General features: G+C 40.9%; 1 protein-coding gene across 1 annotated transcript in view; it reads right to left on the bottom strand.

Annotated features, from left to right (window-relative positions):
- The window catches only part of LOC143030947 (COMM domain-containing protein 4), a 311,481-nt gene that overhangs the window by 18,737 nt on the left and 267,744 nt on the right, over nucleotides 1-25,000 (bottom strand). The window contains exon 6 of the mRNA XM_076194242.1: nucleotides 14,540-14,579. Coding sequence (XP_076050357.1) covers nucleotides 14,540-14,579 — 40 coding nt within the window. The remainder of the gene's footprint in view (nucleotides 1-14,539; nucleotides 14,580-25,000) is intronic.

The raw sequence follows: 25,000 nt of genomic DNA, 5'->3' as shown, positions 1-25,000 counted from the left end.
TAAAAAAAGAAGACTTGAATAACTTTGGTGAAAAAAATAGAAGAAAAAACAAGGCAACAAATCTGCTTCTTGAGGGCTATTTTTCAAGACCTCTTTTTGTATTTCAGTCAGGGCTCACTTGAATAACTTCAGTTCCCGAAAAGAAGAAAAAAGAAAATAATAATAATCTGCGGCTCTTCCTATTTCTGGCTACTTCTTTAACTCCTGGAAAATTCTGAGCCTCTTGAGGCCTGTAAAGGCTTTCCTCAGCTGAATAAAATCACTTGGCGGCAGCAGAAAGATATACAGTCACACATGAACGCGAAAATAGAAATAAATTTTCCAGATGGCTTTTTGTCAATTTATTATTATCTATTATTTACCTATTTCTTTATTATTTAACTATACCTATGCATTTATTTATTTTATTTATTATTATTTATATTATTATAGTTTTTATTTTCATTACTTTATTTATCATTATTATAATTTTTCCGCATCTGACCTAGTTATGGACCAAAAGGTTTTACGAGTTAAATACCACAAGTGAGGGCGAAGCCTTTATTTGTACGACGTTTCGCTTATTACAGCTTTTTGAAGTACATGTACAGCTTTTTGAAGTACATGTACAGCTTTTTCAAGTACATGTACAGCTTTTTCAAGTATATGTACAGCTTTGTGAAGTACATGTATAGCTTTTTGAAGTACATGTATGGCTTTTTCAAGTACATGTACAGCTTCTTTAAGTACATGTACAGGTTTTTTCAAGTACTTGAAAAAGCTGTAATAAGCGAAACGTCGTACAAATAAAGGCTCCGTCCTCACTTGTGGCGTTTAACTCGTCAGTCTTGTCGGCAACTGCTACTTCCATGAAAAAAGGGTCCCCTGTCGGCACGCTCCTCCTTTGTAATCCTTTGTAATATTTGAAATCTTGTCACAAGTGATGCCACAAAGGCGTGGTGGTTTTATCTAATGTCCATTCAGTAAAATGTCTCTCCATCAGTTGAATAAAATCGCCTGACGCTCCCTGCACAGTATCGATTGATAAGATTTTCTCGGTGACATATATTTAGTTCAGCATAGAAAAGAGCCCGCAAGGCATGGGAATTTAATCGATCTATTGACCACTGGCCGCGAAAGCGTGATAACCGATGTAGAAGTTGGTGAAACTATTGCAAATAGTAATCACGAATTAGATTCAAACTGCTAAAAAGATAGAATAGATACTTGTGTATCTAAAATACCCGATTTTAGTCAAGCTCAGTTCATAGGACTATGTCAGGAGCTTCAGCTTACAGATTGGGAGGCAAAATTAAGCGAAAGACCTGTAGATCAGATGTGGGAAATATTTCAAAATATGCTTACTAAGATTATCCATACTTACATCCCGTTTAACCCATTCAACTCCGATGACAAGATGTCTTGTCATTTGGTCAAATAAAACAAAAAATCATAAAACACCAAAATGTTTGATCAAACACCAGAAAAATATGACGTCAGTCCTCGCTTCGCTCGCGAGCGAAGCGAGGACTGACGTCATATTTTTCTGGTGTTTGATCAAACATTTTGGTGTTTTATGATTTTTTGTTTTATTTGACCAAATGACAAGACATCTTGTCATCGTAGTTGAATGGGTTAAGGACAGACGCCCCAAATCAGGCATGTCCAAAGTGGCTTGACAAAGAAACTGAAAAAAGTATCACTAAAAAGAGACAGGCTTATAAGAAATACAAGTTCTCGGGTGCACCTAACGACTATCAAAGTGTAATAATACAGAAAGACAATAAGAAACGAAAAGGCCAATACGAGATCAATATCGCTGATAAATACAAAGATAATCCCAAAGAATTCTATAGTCCCATTAGAGATAAAAAGGTTATTAGGAATCACATTGATCCACTATTATCTGCTGACCCTCGACTTGTATATTCAATTGAAGGAGAGTGTGATATTTTAAACAACAATCTTAGCTCAGTATTCGTAAATAAATCACCTTAAAGTGAACTCCATACTGAAACCTGTGAAAAGTCTGGGGTGAACTTACTACGGTAAATATAACAAAATATAAAATTAGGTGTATAGAAAAACGTAAAGAGGGTTGGCATTCAAGATTCTTAAAGGAAATGAAAAATCAGATTGTTATTCCATTAGAAATTATTTTCAAGAAATCCATCATATCCGGATATGTCCCAAGAGAATGGAAGCTAGCTAACGTTACTTCCATATTCAAAAAAGGCGACAAAAGGAAACCAAATAACTACAGGCCTATAAGCTCGACTTCAGTCGTAGGAAAATGATGGAAACTATCATCGGAGATGCTATCGAACATCATTTAGAGAGTAACTGTTTGATAAAAGATAGCCAGCACGGATTCAGACGGAAACGTTCTTGCATGACTTACTCGAATTATACAACACAGTCATCTCGAATTATGACAAAGGAAACAATATAGATTTGATATATCTAGAATTTACAAAGCTTTAGATGCCGTCCCCCACGAAAGTCTACTTACTAGATTAGCTTCACACGGAATAACTGTCAGCCTGTTAAGTTGGACTAGTAATTAGTTGAATGATCGAAAACAGTTGTTCTAAATGGCAAAATTTCTAGATGGAAAAATGTTACGAGTGGAGTTCCTCAGGGTTCTTTTCTTAGACTTCTATTCATACATACATACATATTCCAAGGATTTTTCCCCCTTACAAGGGAGGTAGCTAAAAAGAAAAAGGCATAAAATCATTCCCACCCATTCCAACCCTAAATACACTCCACTCCCCTCCACGCTCCCTCTCATCTTAGCACCTCCTGGATGACGGGTCATCCCTGCACCTTGTCCACTGCCCTGGGTCAGAGGCAGTGTCGCAAGACACAGCACATCCACAGCAAGGCCGCTTCATTAAATCGGCGACCCCCCTCTCCGTCTCCCCATGCAGAAAAAGAGAAGACGGGGAGAAATCCCTTCGGGCTGCGTCAAATATTGCTCACACACACTATCTCACTCCCCGTTCCCCCACCCAATCCACCTCATGCATCACAGCATCATCCATATACAACCAATCTCCATTCACCCCTGTCTTCTGTCCTCTCCCGTCCTTCCTCAACAGACATTCCTCTCTTCCCCTCATGTTCACTACCTCCATATCTGCCTTCCATACCTCTTTTACTAGTCTTTCTTCATTCATTCTTTCCATATGTCCAAACCATCCTAATACTCTTTCATCAACCCTATCTCCCAGCTCCCTTTCTATTCATAGTATATATAAATTATGAATGTAGGATGTTTCGGCCACAGATGTTTCGGCCACTGACGTTTCCGCCAGAACTCTGCAGGGTAGGATGTTTCAGCCAGTCCTCCAAATGTTGCTATTATTTTTTATCATTGAAATAAAAAATATTATTTAAAGAATTAAAAAAAATACTTATATATCATTTCAAGTAACAATATTTTTTGCACTTACTGCGTGAAAATGAAATGAAATTTATAAAACAAATTATCTAAATTGGAATTATACAACTTTCATGTGTGAACTAAGGTAAATGGTGTTATTGTTGCACAAAAAGTTGCCTAACATTGATAACATATTATAACAAGGAGAATGTGCTACATGTGTTAAGTAAAAAGGTGTTATTGCCAATATGGTAATTAAGTTGAATGTGTGGATTAAGATTAGGAAAAAGGAAAAAGTATAAACAACATAACTGTTACTAAAAATTTCACTTTATCACACAATAATATAAACAACATAGATTGATCAATTTAAACAACACAAATTCATCAGCTCAGCATACACTTTCTTTTCCCTCTTCTTCGGTCTGATGCAAGAGTCAATATTTCATGCTGCTTAGATATTTGGCTTGCCAACTCGGATGTTGTGGCTCACACCACGTAGAAACTGTGAGATGGTTTTCCTCCTTTCTCTGTGTGTGAGGTGTCTGAGAAGTATGGCGGGGGTTACTAGGCTAGATAGAGTGAGAAATGAGGAGGTGAGGAGGAGAACAGGGGGACTTGGAAGGGGGAAAAAGCCTTGGTATATGTATGTATGTATGCTCTTCTATCTTCACATAAATTGTGCATCCGGTTCTGTAGCTCAGCATACACCTTCTTTACCCTCTTCTTTGGTCTGATGCTAATCTCTGACTGGAGTATCACACTGGTCACTCGTGCACACTCAGCTTGTAGGCACTCAATCAGCTTCCATATACTTGGATGGTCTTGCCCTACCAGAGATGTGAACTTGTTGTTCCAGCCTTCACTGATGTTGTTGGTCCTTGGTTTATAATCCAGAGTTACCTCATGCATGTTCCATTGCTCAGGAGGAAACATAGGTACAATGCAACGAATTCTGACAGGTGAAATTTCATGTCTTTTCCCTTGGGGCCTGCTATTCCTCTGCTTCCAGTGACCAGATACATAAGTCTGGTCAAAGTAAGTCACTAGTTCTTAGGCTGCTTCTGATGCAACATCCTTGAGGTAATTCATGCCCTCCTGGACTTCCCCAAGTGGAAGGAGAGCCAGGGCATCCAGCTGGCCACAGAAAAGTCGGAATTCCTCATCATCTTTGTATGTATGGCTAAGTCCAAGTGCCTGTATTTTCCGCCAAGTTGTTTGGGTTAGATGGTAAAAACAGTACTGGATCTGCACATGAAATCCAAACACTGAATGCACAGCTAACTCTACTGCTTTCTCAAAGTCAATTATCACAGTTGATGGGTAACAGCCATGCTCCTACAGCACACGCAACATAGCTTCATAGGTGATCTGTGTTTTCCTCTGCAGAAGAACAAAAGCTAAAGGTAGGAATACACCATCAATCCTTCCCTGAATCACATACGACAGCTGCATGAAAATTGTTGGAGCTACTGAAAAGGTACCATCCATACGGTGCATGGTAATAATGGCACAGGTAAAAATTACACAGGTAAAAATGGCACGGTAAAAACGGCACAGGTAAAAACGGCACTGGTAAAAATGGCACATGAAAAAAATAGGTAAAAATGGCACAAGTGAAAACCAGTTTTGAATCAAATATATTTTTATTAATATATCACATATAACCTTTTATTTACATTTATCATATTGGTAAAAAATAAAAATTTTACCTCCATTTTATAGGTTTATACATTTAAATTTTATGAAAAACAATTATAGTAAAATGAAATATGTTTAGACATGAGAACACCGTTTTGATAACTAGAATCTTATGTTGTGATCAAGTCCACGTAACACTTGATTAAGGTTTTTCCTTCCTTCTGTGTAGTCTTTGCATAAATTCTTTAGTCTTTGTTGTAGAACGACATATACTCTTTTTGTTTTCTTCCTAGGTGGTTCACCAACTGAGTTTCTTGCTATCACTGCACTCACAACAGCTTCTTCATTCTTAATTGTTCTTATAAGTTTCCAGATAGATGGGTGCTGGTAGCCTACAAGACGATAAAACTTGTTGTTCCAGCCTTCACATAGGTTGTTGGTTCTTGGACAGTCATTCATGGTAGTTTGATGTACGTTCCAAAGTTCTGGAGGAAATCTTGCTGGAATACGCCGAAGGTTTACTTCTGGAATGCCTGACTGGAAGTTCCGTCTTCTTCTCTGAACATATGTACCAGAAACATAAGTTTGGTCCAAGTACTCTAGCAGGGGAGCTGCTTCATCAGGACATCTAGCCTTGAGTAACTGCATTCCCGCTGGAACATCTTCAACTGGCATAAATGCCAATGAGTCGATCTGTCCACAGAAATGACGAAAGTTTTCACTCTCTTTGTAGTGGTTGGTGAGACCAAGGTCCTGTATTTTTCTCCAGGTACTCTGAGTCAGGTGGTAGAAACAACCTTGTGTGCGTGTTTCCGGTCCAAAAACATTGCTGATAGCTTGGATGATCGCCTGCTCGAAGTCAACAATTACGACTGTTGTGTCTGGGTAGAGCTCAATCTCGTGGCAGTGATCCATGATTGCTTGTAGCAGGGTTTCATATGTATCTTGTGTTTTAGTCTGCAGACAAGCAAAAACAGCAGAAACTGCAGTATTACCAATTGGGACGCGTATTACATAAAGCTGTAGAAATCCTAGTGGAGCCATTGCATAATTGCCATCCATCAGTCATGTATCAGCAGAAGCAAGTAACCGCAGGGATTCATCAGAACCAAACGCAATGATACGGTTGCCAGTGGCTGGTCCATTGTCGAAGAACAAAAATGGTTTGGGCTCGGGAGCTGCAGTAGTTGTCCATTCTCCAGTAAGTTTCAGATCCTCGAGTCGTTCTGGTACTTGTGGATAGCGTTTTGATCTTTGGTTACGCAATGTTCTCTTTATGATGTCCTCACTTGGAAGTAACGCCTTTCCTTCAGCCGATAAGTTATCCAGGTTATTGCTGTAAATCTGGCTAGGCCTATCTTCTGTTTCTGCTGCTTTTCTCTTCATGTTGTTGATGTATTTTGTGGCTGAAATAGCTGCAGAATCAGGAGCGTGGTTGTGGTCATTAGCTGGTACAGGATCAGTCATATAAAGGCTGGTGGCCATGGTGCCTTACAAAAAGATGTTCTCCTAACACATCTCCATCTGATAGTAGTTGATCTTACAATCTGTTTCGTATACATGTATCCTTGGAAGCAAATCTTCTCTTTTCCTTTGTTACTCAATATGACTTCCATAATGGGGTTGTTGAAGAGCCACTTAGATCAATGGTGTGTAGTGAACCAGGAGTAAGGTATTTATTTTGTTAAGGAACCACTGGGAGAGCTTGAAGTACTTTCCAAAGTTCATCAAGCTGTTCCAATGAATCTTGCTTGTTACAGGTATATGATATATTATTTATTTTATTATTTTACGAAAAAATATTCAAAAACATTTTCTAAACACTGCCATTTTTTCACAAAAAAAATCACTTGTGCTATTTTTACCTACTTTTTAACTTGTGCCATTTATACTTGTGCCATTATTACCTTTGCCGTTTTTACCGTGCCATTTTTACCAGTGCCATTCCATCCATACACCATGTTTCTGATGCCACTAGCTGTTGGAGGTGAGCCTCAGTAGCGAATATGATAATTCATTCATCTGCATCAGGACCATTATCATGTAGAAGGAACTGCTGTGGATTATCATCTGTTGTCATCGCCCATGCACTGGTAATACATAGCTCTTGCAGAGACTGTGGATCCTGTGGATGATTGAGGGTGTAGTGTTCTGTAGCCAACACATGTAATTACCCCTTGAGGACTCGTGACCGACAAGCACAGGATAAACTATAGTCACCCCTTAGAACATGCATTCAATCAATTATATTTAATATAAATGATAATATTCATTATATCAGCTTTATTTATTTTGTAAATAAAATAAAACATATCTCTCTGCATCCTGTAAAAAGGATATGTATGTATTGTAACAGGATTTCAAATGATTGTATACTAAAGACAAGGAATCCAGAATTTCGCCAACATTTTTGTACTGTCATCGCCATTTCCAATAAACAGATCAGTCATGGGATTGGCTTTAAATATCCTAGCTTCTTTAAAGAAGAGTACCAAGCTGTTTGCACTGAACACGGCAGTGTTTATCCCAAGGGTGCATAAGGGTAATTAAACCGCGGTGATCATTTGATCTTACGGGTGCCTTCCGATGAGAACATTACCTGCCGTCGGCGCAGAGTGCGGAAGCACTCATTCCAAATGTGCCCAAGGGAACCATACCACGGCAAAATAAATGGTGTGTTCTGACTCCCTACTAGGAAAAACTTCCCATACCTTGTCCCTACAACTCGTTTCAGGCTGACCGCTTCTAACCAGGGCAATTGTAGCAACAACTACAAGGGCACGCATCCTCCTCAAGACACGCTTACAAGTTTCAGCGCTTGGCAGATGGGCCTTTGCATTGTCAGGAAGTGTAGCATTGGCAAAGGTAAAAATCTGGTTGGGCTTATCAAGTGAGGTTTCTGCTTTTCTCTTCATAGCATATCTGCACTTAGTTACCTGAACTGAAACTTCATCTGGTATATGAGTATACTCAGTCTGGATTTCAGGATTCTGATACTCCCTTTGTGGTTCTAAGAATTGCTGGACAGCGTAAAGGAGGATCACGCTTCACACAACGCCATATGACTATGTCCTACTTAGAAGCAGTGTTCTTTACTGTGTACATATATCCATCTAGACAGATTTTTTGACCACCACGTTTGGTTTTGATAATTTCCATGTTGCATTTACTCCAGAATATCACTTGGGAAACTCTATAAAACTAATGAGGTTCAACATTTTACAAGTCTATATATACTGATAGCTTCTACTCACTGGGTTTGCTCACAGTTTGACCAAAGTCTTTAAACTGCTTTGATTTAGACTCATACCCTACTCTATTCGCTTTTGATGTAGACTCATCTCCTACTTTTCTCTCTTTATAGTTGGTTAAATTAACCTGTACTCTGCTTTAATTCCCTTTGATCTATATAAGGTGAGAATAACACCTTTTTCCTAATCTCCTACTCTTCTCTCTTTAGAGTTGGTTTAACTCTACTCTGCCATAACTCTCCATTTGGTCTATATAAGGTGAGAATAACACCTTTTTCTAATCCTAATCCACACATTCAACTGAATTACCATATTGGCCATAACACCCTTTTACTTAACACATGCAGCACATTCTCCTTGTTATATTATCATTGTCAGGCAACATTTTTTGTGCAACAATAACACCATTTATCTTAGTCCACACATGAAAGTTGCACAATTTTAATCCAGATAATTTGTTTCATATAAAGTGTATTTTCAATGCATTTTCACACAGTAAGTGCAAAAAAATATTGTTACTTGGAAGTGATATATAAGTAATCTTTTAATATTTCTTTTAATAATGCATTTTCTTTCAATATAAACTATATTTTCAATTTAGATAACTTGTTTCATAAATTTCATTTCATTTGCACTTACTGTGTGAAAATGCATTTTCAGTTCATTTTCACACAGTAAGTGCAAAAAATATTGTTATTTGGAATGTTACATAAGTAATTTTTCTAATTTTTTAAATGATATATTTTCTTTCAATAATAAATGAATAATAATAGCAACATTAGGAGGACTGGCCGAAACGTCCCACCCTGCAGAGTTTCGGCTGAAACCTCAGTGGCCGAAATATCCATGGTCGAAACGTCCGTCCACCACAGTATGTATGTATGTATGTATATATATATATATATATATATATATATATATATATATATATATATATGTGTGTGTGTGTGTGTGTGTGTGTGTGTGTGTGTGTGTGTGTGTGTGTGTGTGTGATTAAATACGACTGCGTTCTGGAAGTTACTTTTCTTTCTTGTGTTTTCTATTTTTCTAATTATATTCTTCCCTTGGATAGGGTGGGCATAAACCAATTCCTTATAATTCTAAATTTTTATTACACGACGTTTCGTCTTTAATAAGACATCTTCTGGTATTTCTGTTTTAAAGATACAATAAATATTTATGATACTACAAGTTTGAATTACATTAGTGGTTGGACAAAAACATGATTATATCTAGAAATCAAAGCTTAGAATTACAATTAAATTTAACATATTAAATTTAAATTTTAAATTCAACGAAAAATAACTACTACATGCCTTATAGCTGAAATGTTTAAATGGCTGGTGGCTACATCTTGACCCTGGATGACCTTTGCTTAGGAAGGTGTGAGGTGGTTCGCAGATTACCCGCAGTTGCAGTTTGCGAATTTAGTCCCAGCGGAGCTAGCCGATTTAGGGACTGGCTTGTAGTTTCTGATTGGCTTCAAGTAGTGTGTTTGGAGATGCTAGGGAAGTGTTGGTGTGATTTGAAAAGTTGTATAATTGGGTAAGAGTTTGATTTTCACTTGTGGGCATGCAGGTGCATGTGTGTGGGGGGTGGGGGTGTTTACAGCAGTCTCCCGACTGGGGAGGAGCAGACGAGGTTGGCGGCGAGGACGAGGAGGTCGGCTTTGGGGGAGTCGTCCGCAACGAGGCGTTCGAGGGTTTTGGCAGGGTCATTGAAGGTTGTCCTTAGGGGCCGGAAGTGAGCTTCCATTGCGGAGCACAGGAAGAGGCAGTGCGTGAAGGATACTTCCGCGCCACAGGTGCAGCGGGAAGTGGTATATTTGGTCCGCCAGTGATTCACCCGTATCCTGCTGACTGTTGCCGCAATGTACGGGGGTAGAGAGGAGAAGGTAGGAGGGGTCGGTCCAAGACAGGTCATGAGGGGCCATCCTCGTTCGACAGCGGTAGAGTGGTACTCCGATTTCCAGAGGTCCCAGGCAGCGCGGTCAATTTTGCGAAAGAAGTCATGTGCAGAGGGGTGGATTGGGGTGACTTTGCTGTTAGGCAATGTGGAGTCTGATAGCACCGTTACCTGCGGTGGCGGGTGGGGGAGGGTGAGTACTTTTCGCACTACCTCTCTGATGGCGACGAGCTCAGCCGTGAGGATGGAGGTGGGGGGTAGTTTCACTGGGTAAGCTTCCTTTGTGTTGTGCAAGTAGATGCCCACTCTTGAGCGCCCATCTTCGAGCACTGATCCGTCTGTATATATCAGCAGGTCGTCAAGGTATTTGAGCGCAATCTGCTCCCTTGCTCGCGCTGCAAGCGTGTGTGGGTCGTCTCGACGGCTAAGCCCGGGAGGGGTGAGGGCCCATGGAGGGAAGGGGTCTACCTGGCATTGGGCAATCCTCCGGCGCTGGCCGGGTTGGATTTTGGCCTTCTTGCAGATGTCCCTTACTGTAACGGGAAGGCCGTGAACAGGAACGGGGGTGGAGGCTGAGTTCCAGCTCTCATCCAACTCTTCGTCTGTGGAGTTGGGTACCCTTGCAGAGGTGAATAGGTATGTACAGGCATCCTTCTTCAGGCAGAGCCAGAGTGGTAGGAGGCCGGCTTCGTTGTAGACTTGGGCCTGGGGAACCAACTTTGCCAGTCCTAGCCCTAGGCGGAGCGCTTGGCACTCTACCCAAGCCATTTTTTGCACGGCCGTCAGAGGAAGGTCGTGGAGAGCGGGGGCGCCGAAGAGAAGGCAGGAACGCACAAGGCTCTGAATGATGGGAATCAGAGTTTCCCTGCGTTGGCCCCATTTCTCCCGATGGATGACTCTGACAAGATTGAGCGCCCGTCTGGCACTGAGGCAGACTTGGCTCAGGTGCTCGTTCCAAAGGCCGTCCCGCTGGAAGGTGACCCCCAGGTAGCGGACGGAGGCAGCGGGTTTCACAGCAGTACCACAGACCGTGGTTTGATTCCAGTCCGGATACTGACCTACGTTGTAATCCTTGCTGTGCACCGGCATGTATACCGTCTTGGTCCCAGAGAGGGTGAATCCAAGATCCATGAGGTGGTTCACGACCACGTCCACTTGCTCTTGAAATACTCTTACCTCCGCCCGATGGTTCACCGAGTTCTTATTTGGCCGTCGGTGCCTAGACTTCCTCCAGAGGGCTATGTCGTCCGCGTAGGCAGTGACTATGGTGTCATGACGCACCCCCTCTCCGGCCCCCGCTAGTAGCAGGGTGAAAAGTAGGGGGGCAACGACGGAGCCTTGGGGGACCCCCATGTCGATTTTGGCTTGTGAACTGATAATCCCTTTCCACCGGACCGCTATTGTTCTGTCGGTGAGAAACGACTTCACGAAGTTGAAGACTGCCGGGGAGACCCCTATGAACTTCAGCTTCGATAGGAGCTTTGTGTGCCAAAGGGTGTCGAAAGCCTTGGAGATGTCTAGGAAACAAGCGTTCGGGCTCGCCGGATGTGTTCGGAGAACTTCACAACGTGGTCCGTTACGCTTCTACCCCTCCTGAACCCCGCTTGAAGCTTCGGGAGGCACTTGTTCGAGTCCACATGGTGGCTTAGGCGGTTCAGAATGATACGCTCGTAGACCTTTCCGACGTGGGGGGTGAGGGCCACGGGCCGGTGGTTTTCCACCAGGTTCCTCTGTTTGCCTGCCTTGGGGATGGGGACCACGATTGCATGTTTCCCTGCCCGTGGCACCACCCCTTCTCCCCAGCATTTGTTGCAGATCGCCAACAAGGATTGCTGGAGGGCGGGAGGAGGTGTCGTAGAAGTGGGTACGTGATTTGGTCTGCACCTGGGGATTATTTGGTGGCCTTTATGGCCCTGAGGGCCCACTTCAGCTCGAAGAGCGAGAGGTCCGTGTGCTCCCCCTTGGGGGGGGGGAGAGAGGTCCACAAGGTCATCCTGGGCTACCCGGAAGTTGCGCTTCTCAGCGGGGAGGCTAGCTGAGGAGCTCGCGTTGGCAAAGTGGTGGAAGAGCCCCTCCGCCTTATCCTCGGCTGTGTGTAGCACCCTCCCATCGGGGGCCCTGAGGTCATCATCAGGGGGGCTATAATGACTCTTAATTTCCTTGAACCTCTTCCACGCTTCGATGACGTCCAGCTTGTCCTTCTTGACGTTTTTCCAGTAGTCTAGTTTTGCTTGAGCAATGGTCTTCTTGCACAGAGGTTTGGTTTGTTTCATTGCGATGTAGGCGGACTCCGAGCCCTCCCTTCTATACCACTGGTAGGCCAGTTTCTTCTTTTCGACGGCCTTCTTGCAGTTCTCCGTCCACCATGGATGGCCGCGTCTCCCGTGTTTACCGCCGGTCACTGGGATGGCTAGCCGGGCCGCCTCGAGTACAATGTCTTTGAGGAGGGTGTTTAATTCCTCTACCGGGCGGGTGAGCTCGAATTTGAGGTGGGCGTTTGAGGTGGGCGTCGGCTAGGTGGGCTTGAAAGGTCGTCCAGTCCACTTTTCCCAGGTTGAAAGTCGCCTGAGATGGCGGGGGGTGGGTAGTGGGGGTGAGGTGTAAGGTGACGGTGATGGGGAGGTGGTTGGAGGACAAAGGGTCGTCCTGGACCGCCCATTCAGTAATCCCCGCAATGTTTGGGGATGCGAAAGAGAGATCCAAGGCTGAGGTGCCACTTTCTGGGCAGTCAGGTAGCCAAGTGTGTCTCCCATCGTTAAGAAGGACGATGTCAGGCGCGTCAAGTTGGGAGCGGGGATATCCGTCCTCCCAAAGGGCGTCCCTTCTGTTGAAGTCACCTACCACAATCCAATTGTCCGGGAAGGTTCCCAGCCACTCGAATTTAAGCGACGTGGTTGGGTTGTAAAAATTGAGGATGTGTACCGACCGGCCATCTTGTAAAGAAACGGAGGATACCACCCGTAGCCTTCTTCCAGGGGGAAGCCTGGAAGTGACCCAGGACGGGCGGCCAGTCCTATGGAGACGTGCGTGGCGGTTCGAACCTTGCCGGAGTCGTCGGTTGCGAAGAAGGGAGGGTAGTGATACCCTGGCAGGGTTGGCAACTGGTGGGGAGAGGTGTGGAGGGATTGTAGTGCAAGTACCTGATAGGAGCTTCCCGCAAGGTGCTGCACTAGGAGGTCCCAGGCGGTGTTCAATCGCCCTACAGTTCCACTGCATGATTTTAATTACCTCCATTGTTGGAGATCTCTAAGATGGATTTCAGGATCACGAAGATCCCATCTAGTAACTTGGCTGCTTGTGGGTTGGACCGTGTCAGGTCCCGTTGTAGGGACTCAACGGTGGCCACGAGGTAATTAACGGTGCTGGCTGCGGGTGTGTCGTTGGGTGGGAGCGGGGAAGGTGACGAGGTATGCTCGTGTGAGATCTCGCTGTCTTCTGTATGCATGGTGGTGCTGTCCCCGTCATCTAGGGGGATGCCCTCATCTTCTTCCCTGGGGTGGGGAGGCGTTGTGGGTGGTTCTGCCTCCTGGTTTTTAGCCTTGGAAGAACTAAGCGAAGCCGGTGCTTGTTTTATGAACTAAGCGAAGCCGTTACTTGTTTTATGAACTAAGCGAAGCTGGTGCTTGTTTTATGAACTAAGCGAAGCCGGTGCTTGTTTTATGAACTAAGCGAAGCCGGTGCTTGTTTTATGAACTAAGCGAAGCCGGTGCTTGTTTTATGAGCTAAGCGAAGCCGGTGCTTGTTTTATGAACTAAGCGAAGCCGGTACTTGTTTCATGAACTAAGTGAAGCTAGCCTTATAAGGATAAAGTTTTCAAAGAGGGGTGGGGGAAGAGGGGCGGCATGATTCTATCCATTTCGCAGGACTACTACTAGCAGGTACTCCATCTTAATCTTAAGAATTTTAAGATGAAAATTTATCACATGGTTTCATGCTCGAAGCCGTTTCATCTTCATATGTGATACTTTTGTTTTCCTCAGTAAGTTATTAGAGAACGGCCCATTAGAGACGGCCATTAATAAGTATAGCTTCTGTGGGATCTACCTTACATATTTAGAACAAAACAAGAAAGATGAAGGGTGGTGAGGTAAACACCAGGAACCGTTGGAGTTTTTATTTCTAACGTTTCGTCCTGAAAGGACTTCCTCAGAGTGTACACAAACAAATAATTGACAGCTTATATACCCAAAGCTTATCACGTTAATCCCCGTTCGGGGAGGAACGGGATAAGCTTTGGGTATATAAGCTGTCAATTATTTGTTTGTGTACACTCTGAGGAAGTCCTTTCAGGACGAAACGTTAGAAATAAAAACTCCAACGGTTCCTGGTGTTTACCTCATCACCTTTCCACTCATACCTGCATATGCCTACTTACCAAGCTTGGCGTCCGAGGTGAGTTTGGCTGCGTTGTCATACTGTTCGGAAAAATTATATTAGTATGAGGATTGGCATGGATAGCAGACAGAATAGCAATAGATGTACTCTCTAAATAACCAGTGATAAGTAAATGTTCATATTCACAGACTTAAACTATACCGTCTGTATACATATATAAGCATACCCATGAATGCCTATGTATATACGTGAACACACTGATAAGTTAATCTTTCTAGTACAGAGAAGGTCTCCTCCAATTCATTAAGAGTGTGTACCGACACCAAAATCGTAAAAAAAAAAAAAAAAAAAAAAAAAAAAAAAAAAAAAAAAAAAAAAAAAAAAAAAAAAAAAAAAAAAAAAAAAAAAAAAAAAAAAAAAAAAAAAAAAAAATAATAATAATAATAATAATAATAATAATAACAATAATAATAATAATAAAATGAATAAAACAAAATAAAATAAAATAGAAAAATAATCGAGATATGCTCTTGGTGAGCAGATGGAGGAAAATGGCCACCTCGTCGGTATAAAATCGTCTGTCGGATGCCAGAAAGGGTAGGTCCATCATGAAAACGTACCGGGAGCGTTCGTTCCTCAGTCTATACATGTCACCATTACTGATCTCCAGAAAAGATACCTGTATCTGTATCTATATCTATCATCAGCAGCAGCAATTGGGGGCATCACTCACACGCCGGTGTCAGTCTCCTTCACGGTCTCTCCGAGCAAGCTCCCATGCAGACACCCTTCCCTTTACATCTATACCTATATTCATATCTACAAAGTAATGTCGTAACACATTCGTAAAATTTAACAAGAACCCACTGTGTTGGATAAGAAGAAATGAAATAGATGATATCCATATATTTCTATCACGGACTGTGATCCTCTTCATTCCACTGAAGAGGATCACAGTCATATATATATATATATATATATATATATATATTTATATATGTATATATATATATATATATGTATATATATATGTATATATATATATATATATATATATATATACACAAAGGATTACAAAGGCGGAGAATGCCGACATGAGACCTTTTGGTCCATAACTAGGTCGGATGCGAAAAAAATATATATAAATGATAAAAAAAAGATAAAAATGAAAAATTATAATAATATAAATAATAATAAATCAAATAGATAATACATAGGTATAGTTAGATGATAAACAAACAGGCAAACAGTAAATAATAATAAACTGACAAATAAATAATAATAAATGGAAATCAAGCAAATAATAAATAAACAGACAAATGATAACAAATATATGAATTAAGTGATACACACACACACACACACACACACACACACACACACACACACACACACACACACACACATACACACACACACACACACACACACACACACACACATGTATATATATATAAATATAATATATATATATATATACACATATATTATATATATACATATATTATATATATACATGAACACCATATGAGGACGGAGCCTTTATTTGTACGACGTTTCGCTTATTACAGCTTTTTCAAGTACAAGTTGAGATACAAATGCTCGAGATTAAATAAGGGGAAAGGAGGGAACGGGGAGAGAAAAAGGGGGGGTAAGGAAGAGGAGGAGGAGGAGGGGGAGGAGGAGGGTGGGGGGATTGGACACTGGGAAAGGATGAGAATGCTGGCCCAAACGTCCGTGAGCGAAATGTCCACAAAGGGTGGTTTAAATATTTAATATTTTGCTGGCCATAGGTATTAGGGGAATAATGTGAGGAGATATGTTAAACATGCCCCTGTTTTGTTCAATAGTGTTCGTTCCTTGAATGATTGCTGCTTCTAAACACTTCCTGCGGATTTTGTCTGGTTCCCGCATCAGCAGCTCTGCATTCTTCCAGTCCATAAGATGGTTTTCCTTGTTTCTATGTGTCACACATGCATTGGTGGTGACATCTTGCCTGACGTCGTAACGGTGTTCACTTATTCGTGTATTCAGGTCGCGTGACGTTTCTCCGATGTAACCGCGACCTGAATACACGAATACGTGAACACCGTTACGACGTCAGGCGTGATGTAACCACCAATGCATGTGGGACACATAGAAACAAAGAAAACCATCTTATGGACTGGAAGAATGCAGAGCTGCTGATGCGGGAACCAGACAAAATCCGTAGGAAGTGTTTAGAAGCAGCAATCATTCAAGGAACGAACACTATTGAACAAAACAGGGGCATGTTTAACATATCTCCTCACATTATTCCCCTAATACCTATGGCCAGCAAAATATTAAATATTTAAACCACCCTTTGTGGACATTTCGCTCACAGACGTTTGGGCCAGCATTCTCATCCTTTCCCAGTGTCCAATCCCCCCACCCTCCTCCTCCTCTTCCTTACCCCCCCCTTTTTCTCTCCCCGTTCCCTCCTTTCCCCTTATTTAATCTCAAGCATTTGTATCTCAACTTGTACTTGAAAAAGCTGTAATAAGCGAAACGTCGTACAAATAAAGGCTCCGTCCTCATATGGTGTTTATCTAGTCAATCTTGTCGGCAGACTGCCACTTTTAAGCATATATATACATGTTTGTGTGTGTGTGTGTGTGTGTGTGTGTATGTATGTATTACTTAATTAATACACACACACACACACACACACACATGTATATATAATATATGTATATATATAATATATATATATATATATATATATATATATATATATACACATATATATATCTTTTTCCATTATGTTTGAGACGTAAAGTTTACAATCAGTGTATTTTGCCACCAGTAATCTACGGGTGTGAGACTTGAAAACTAAGGCGATGGAAACAAAACTAAGGACTACAGAGAGGAGAATGGAGAGATCAATGATGGGAATAACGCTGAGAGACCGGAAGAGAGCAAGTTGGGTGAGAGAGCAGACTAGAGTGAAAGATATTGTGGAAGCGGTAAAAGAAAGGAAGTGGAATTGGGCAGGTAAGTTAGTGCGAACGACTGATGAGCGATGGAGGAAATGTGTAACTGAGTGGACGCCGCGAGATAGGAAGCGTGGAAGAGGGAGACCAGACAGAATGTGGAGAGACGAGATAGAGAAGTTTGCAGGAGTGACGTGGCAGAGGTTGGCGCGGTCGTGTGAATCATGGAATGCTATGAAGGAGGCCTTTGTTCAGCAATGGACTCGGGATGGCTGATTTGATTGATATATCTTTTCGACCACAATAATTTTCACTTTAATTCCATGCCATCACGGCTGAGACTGACGAGGAGCTCGATGGAAACATATACGAAAACTGATACGTGATCAAGCTGAGGACTCGAACCCAGCTCAGACGTAACAATTGAACAGTAATTTAGATCATTGCTTATTTTATTGTGGTTTGCGTTTGTGCAAATATACTCTCCCTTTCCTCGTCCGAAATCTTCAGAAAAAAGGGGTCCTTCGCCGTCTCTAGCCTTGGGGTCTATCACTTTGTAGTGATTTCGATTTTCTGCCTAAATAACTTCGTTTTTTGTCCGACTGATACCGAGTTCGTATCCCGCTGAAATTTATTTATTTATTATTTTCCCGACAGAGACCAGTTTTTCTTTTTATCTGATTTATGCTGTTATTCAAAACAAAGAAGTGCAATTAGTTAGTTTGATTCCGCTTATTAGGAAACACAATAATTCCAACCGATATTCATTGTAGATTTCTATACATAAAGAGATTCAAACCAGAAATTGAAGGTTTACCGTCAATATATTTTTTATCTTATTCTATCTTATTCCAGTAATATCCAAATTTCAGCAATTTTTGCATGTTACCAAGCTTTGTAAAACATACCTTATATACACAATTTAACATTTTTTCAGGGCTCAACAGATATTAATATACTTCAAATAGAATAAATAATAAGGAAAGGTTATAAACATTCAGCTGTTATATCAGCTTATTGATAAAATACCGTGTTTTAAAAAGAATGTGTACATGGACTTAGTCTTTTTCTGTGCACAAATTCGTAATGCGTTAACACGGCGTATCATGGGTACAAAAATCCAACTACTGAGCATTACTGAGGTTAGAAAACATCTACAATATCTTAAGAACTTTTTATGGAAGTATCGTAGACTTTTACCGTGTAAAAATGAAAATGTACCCATTTTAGAATACATATGGTTGTTGGCAAGTACAAAGAAAAAACTCAATGCGAGGACCCCCAGCGGATTAAATTAAGTCAAATGTTCAAAAGTTTTAAGTTTGGTGGCCACTTTTAAGAGTAGACTGCAAAAGACTACAGAGGAATAGCCTTAATATCACATATAGCAAAACTTTATAAAAGAATATTAGAAAAGAGATTAAGGGTGATAGTAGAGGACAGCTTTGATGAATAGCAATATGGTTTTAGACCCGGAAGATCTACCATCGATCTAATTTTTGTCTTAGAAATGCTTTCTGAGAAAAACTGGGAATGGAATAGAAAAGTTTACTTAGCCTTCGTCGACCTGGAAAAGCCATTCGATCGGGTTCCCAGAAAGATCTTGTGGTGCATCTTGGAAAAAGAGGATTATAACATTCCTCCCAAACTTAAAAGGACAATAAAAAGCACGTACATTAAAGATGCATGCCACGTTAAGACCCAGCAGGCTAATGGGGAATGGTTCAGCATAACTTCAGGAGTAAAACAAGGAAGTGTGCTTTCCCCAGTCTTATTCATCATCTTCACGGACTATTGTGGAAAGTTAGTGGCGAGACGAGCGGAAGGAGAAATATTCGGCTACGCAGACGATCTGGCATTGATAGCAGAAACTGAAGAAGTGTTACAGGGGTTCATTTTAATTTGAGATGAAGAATTATCAGCCAAAGGTATGAAAATTAGTAAGGGAAAAACAGAGGTTATCCTGCTGAGTAGAAATCAAGAAGACAAGTTGTGCAAGTGAGGTGGGCCCAGTTTTTGCATGAATTATACTGAACCGAGCCCTTCGTCTGTCGAGGTGATGGGTTTGGAGCTTGTTGGACTTGTGTAGTTTGTGATGGGTCCAGGGTTGTTCTCTGCATCTCCGGCTAATAGTAGGAGATGCAGAAAAAAATAAAAAAAAAAATGTGAAGGTGCACCGAAGCTGCTACCAGGGATTGGAGTCACCTTTGTGAGAGCAGGTGGCAGGGGATTCTTGTGGTTGTTTGGCCTTCAACTCTTTAGGTTGGGGGATAATCCCACGGCGAAGACTCTGCCACACCAGGACCAAATGGAGGTTTGGGGTGCCAGGTAATAATCTTAGTTGAGAGTTGATTATGGAAATGTGCTTTGAAAGGGAGTTGATTATAACAAACATAGTCCTCAACCCATTCAACTCCGATGACAAGATGTCTTGTCATTTGGTCAAATAAAACAAAAAATCATAAAACACCAAAATGTTTTATCAAACACCAGAAAAATATGACGTCAGTCCTCCTCGCTTCGCTCGCGAGCGAGCGAAGCGAGGAGGACTGACGTCATATTTTTCTGGTGTTTGATAAAACATTTTGGTGTTTTATGATTTTTTGTTTTATTTGACCAAATGACAAGACATCTTGTCATCGGAGTTGAATGGGTTAAGAAGAGAACCAAGCATAAGTATATATTGTAGAGTGTTGGACGGAGGGGTGGTTGATGGGACATTAGTGGAACATGTGGTACACAAAGAAAGGATAGGAAGAGCTCCTGACTTTCATGTTTTCAGGGGAGAGAATCGGGGAGTGTCAAATAATTCTTTTGGTAGAAGAAAAGTTGAAAATGGAAGAAAAGTGGAAAAAGGTGGAAAATGAGAAATAATACCAGGAAAAACTGAGAGAAGTGTACTGTAGGAGGTGGGGAAGTAGAAGGAAGTAACAAAGTGTGTAAGGATGAGGGTATGTAGGACAAAGAGGTTACAAAGGAATAATAAAAAGCATTATAAATGGTGGGATGAAGAGGTGAGGCTGGTAGCAGTTTTGGACTATGCGTTACAGTTTTGGTCTCCGTCCTGCAGAATGGACATCAATTCACTAGAATCAGTACAGAGGAGAATGACCAAAATGATACATGGACTCAGAAATTAGCCCTACGAAGAGAGGCTTAGGCACCTTAACTTACACTCTCTGGAAAGACGCAGAGTGCGGGGTGATCTAATAGAGGTGTTCAAGTGGATCACAGGGTGATGCAAACAAGGTCATCATATTAAAACAACAGGGCAGAACTCACAGTAATGGTTATAAACTGGAAAAATTTTGATTGGTCAACAAATGGAATAAACTTAGTAACCATCTAGTAAGCGCTGAAACTATCAGTTGTTTTAAAAAACGATTAGACAACTTTATGGATGGGGGGGATGACAAGTGGTGATGGATACGGAGCTGCCTTATGGTCTCTTGCAGTCTCCTTTATTCTTATGTTCTTATGTTCTTAAGAGAAACAAGCGCATGTGGACTGTCTGCAAGGTAAAATTAGGGAAGCATATGAAAGGTACAAGAAGAACAGAGAAGGAAAACGTAAGGTGAGGGGGCACAGGGAAGAACAGATGTAAAGTGGGATAGAAGTTTGATAGAAAATTATGAAAAGAATTAAAAGATTTTTTTCAGGAGAAGTAAAGATAGTGAAGGGCGTCGGTGAGTCAGGTAGAGAGTCAAAGGTAAAGGGACAGATGTTAATTTAAGTGAAGGCGGTAAGGGGAAGATGGGTAGACTACTTCAGAGAATTGTTAAATGTAGAGGAGGTTAGGGATTGATTGATTATTAGCAGTGGGAGGAACCGGGAAAATGACTATGATGAGAGAGAAAAATGACAGGACTAGAGGGAAGGATGAGGTGCAAAGAGAATTAAAAGTGATGAAAGCTGGTGAGTCACTTGGGTTGGACGGATGTCACGCGGAGTGTCTGATAAAGAGAGGAATGGTTATAGTGGATTGGATGAGTGCTTGTATAGTTTCGTTTTACAAAGAAAAGAGGGACTCTTTTGAATTTAGCAGTTTTAGAGCGACTAGTTTGTTGAGCGTGGTTGGAAAGGCATAAGAGAAGGTTTTAATTGAGAAGATTAGGAGAGTAACAAAGGGAGTAATTGGTACGGAACAGTATGGGTTTAGGAAAGGTAGAGTGCATGCATTTTTTTTTTTTTTTTTTGTGGTAAGGCAAATATGTGCAAAGTTTTTGGTAAAAAAGTAAGGATTTAGAGAAGGCTGGCAGGGTCGACGGGAAGACATCGAGGAATATATGGGATAAGGGAAAAGCAATTAAGGCAGTCAAGAGTTTTTACATGAGAAGTAGAGCTTTTGTTAGGGTTGGGAATGTTAGGAGCGAGTAATTTGATGTAAAGATGGGGCTACGCCAAGGTTGTGTTGCGTCGCCATGGTTGTTCAACGTGTACACGAATGGGGTGGCACAGGAGATAAATGCCAAGTTGATGGGCAAAGGATTCGTGATGGTTAAAGAGACTGGAGGGAAGTGGGAGGCGAACCACTTATTTTGATAAATACATTGCACTTGTGGTAGGGTCAGAGAAATATATAAGTTATTGACAGAGAGAGAGAGAGAGAGAGAGAGAGAGAGAGAGAGAGAGAGAGAGGAGGGGGAGGTTGAGTGAGAGTGAGGCATAGAAAGAAAGAGAAGGATGGAGATAGGTAGATGAATAGATAGATAGATATTGAGAAACCTAGAGAGAGAGAGAGAGAGAGAGAGAGAGAGAGAGAGAGAGAGAGAGAGAGAGAGAGAGAGAGAGAGAGAGAGAGAGAGAGAGAGAGAGAGAGAGGCAGACAGAGATAAAGAAAAAGAGAAAGAGAGACATACTGCCCGTCCCCGGGATCAAGCCAGATGAAATGCCCCACAAACAACTACTCCCATCTGATAATTCAGAATGCTGCAGTCAGGTTCATCACAGGTTTGCGATGAAGCGACTTCAGAACCTCTAAATCACTACACCAATCTTCCAACATCCATCTATTCAACCAACACAAATATAAACTATACTCGAGGCATTTAGGAAGACTGTGAGCTAGACACGAACACTTTATCCGACACATAAAGCAAGGTTTACACGCTACGATAAATTGTAGCGATTTATTGTAATGAAAAGGTTGTTACAATTTGTCATTACGTGTAAACAGGACGATCGTAGCGATAAATCGCTACGATCTCCTGTTTACACGTAATGACAAATTGTAACAACCTTTTCATTACAATAAATCGCTACAATTTATCGTAGCGTGTAAACCTTGCTTTATGTGTCGGATAAAGTGTTCGTGTCTAGCTCACAGTCTTCCTAAATGCCTCGAGTATAGTTTATATACCCAAACCTCAATTTACGCGTCTTTCCCCCGAGCGGTTTACGCGAGAAATGGTGTATAACCAAGTGAATATTACTAACAAGATATTCACTGTTATATACGGTAAGTAAAATAAACTAACTTCTCGTAAAGAAATATACACACTTCACACGAAAAAAAAATCTTCAACATGCACAAACTTTTTCCCATATTCGCTTAATTTCTAATTTTCTCTCAGACTACATCTTTTCATTTCAGTTTACCTCTCAGTAAAACTTTCATTCCCCCTTTTCTACATCTGTCTCCGAGCATTTTCCCTGCTTGCGTTGGTTGATATAGACGCGAGGGCCCCTTCTCACCTGTCCTGCCACATGGCTCCTGAAACGCTCACTGACAATAACATTCTTTTATACACGACTATCATTCAAATTTCCTATAGACTTTCTTCCTCTCCCACAAAAACCGATTTCATGAGAGCGGGTGTCTTACCTAAGTGGTACATGATCCATTTCCTGTAGATGACTGCCAAGCCAAAACGTAGGATACATATGTACATATATACAGTATGTTCACACATATGTGTATGTACACACGCACACACACATACACATACACACCTTCAACCTATTAAGGTCAATAAAAGTGGCATTTGACTATTTGAATGAAAAAAAAAATATGGACACCCAGTACTAAAAAGAATATAAAGAAATTAGAAAGAATACAGAGAGCAACGACAAAGTTGGCACCAGCACATTCCAAATTAATATACGAACAAAGATTATCCACATTGGAACTACTAACACTGGAGCAGAGAAGAGAAAGCGGTGATCTACTGACTATCTATAGAATTATGACAGGAATGGAAATCCTTGATAGGAATGATTTACTTAAAAAAGACAGTGGAAAAACAAGAGGACACGAAAAGAAACTCAAAAAGGATAACTATAGAAGAGATCTGAAAAAATAGCTTCCCACACAGAGTGCTGGATATCTGGAATAATTTAGATAAAGAAACAGTGTGTGCAAACACTATTCAAGATTTTAAGAAAAAAACTTGATGCTGAAAGATACAAAGACGGGTCACCACGAGCATAGCTCCCTTCCCGTATAATACAACTAGGTACGAGGTAAACACACACACACACACACACACACACACACACACACACACACACACACACACATACACATATATATATACATATATATATATATATATATATATATATATATACATATATATACATACACATATATGTATTGCAAGAGTGTAAAACACCAAACTCAATTTGATGGGTTTATTGTGCCCGACATTTCGATTCCTCTCCAGGAATCGTCCTCAGGGGTTTGATGGATACATAATATGAACACAAATATATATGCTCCATGCTGTAACTAGGAGAGGATCATGTTCTTTGCCATATATACAAATATGTACAAGTTAATAAGCAAAACAACAGTGATATAATACAAAACATATTTTAAAAGTGTAATAAAAACATCGACACAAAGAAAAAGTTAAAAAAGGCCGGGGGAGGGTGTATCTGAGTCTGCACATAAATAAGCGAAAAAATTACCCAGGAAAGTTATGCAAAAAAGGCCCGACATCGGGATTACCAAATAACCGGCCTAGGAAAAATGTTGTAACTGAGAAACTAGGGAAATGCCTGGGGACTAATGGTTTGCTGGACACGTCATAATACTGTGATCAAATGTATACAAATACGAAGTGAAATGGAAACTGAAACCCGACGAAATACCTAAAAAAAAAAAAAAAAAAAGTGCTAGGACAACACATTGACGAAGTAAACGAAAAGAACACTAGCAGTTATGATTGGTTAAAAAAAAACTAAATAAAAAAAGTGCTAGGACAACACATTGACGAAATCAACGAAAAGAACACTAGTAGTTATGATAAGTCAAGTTAAAACTGAAAAAAGAAAAAGAAAAAAAGAAGTGTCTGGTGGGGAATTGCGCAGCACTGAGCCAATTAACAAATGAGAAAATGTCATATGGAAAATGAAACGACAAACCTAGGAACGAGCCAACTATTCATAAACTGAAAAAAGAAAAAGTGAAACACATTGCTAAAATAAAATAGAATAAAGAACACTGGTAACTGCACCACAATTATGAAGTACTTGCAAAGAGTGCATTAAACTGTGGAGCTCCTACTCCCTTAATGAATAGGACTAAAGTCAATCCATCTGTT

The sequence above is a fragment of the Oratosquilla oratoria genome, chromosome 12, assembly GCF_046742065.1.
Source record: "Oratosquilla oratoria isolate Oo_2021 chromosome 12, ASM4674206v1, whole genome shotgun sequence".
Classification (NCBI taxonomy): Eukaryota; Metazoa; Arthropoda; class Malacostraca; order Stomatopoda; family Squillidae; genus Oratosquilla; species Oratosquilla oratoria.
The sequence above is the reverse complement of the archived record's forward strand: the minus strand, read 5'-3'. Positions and strand labels throughout refer to the sequence as shown.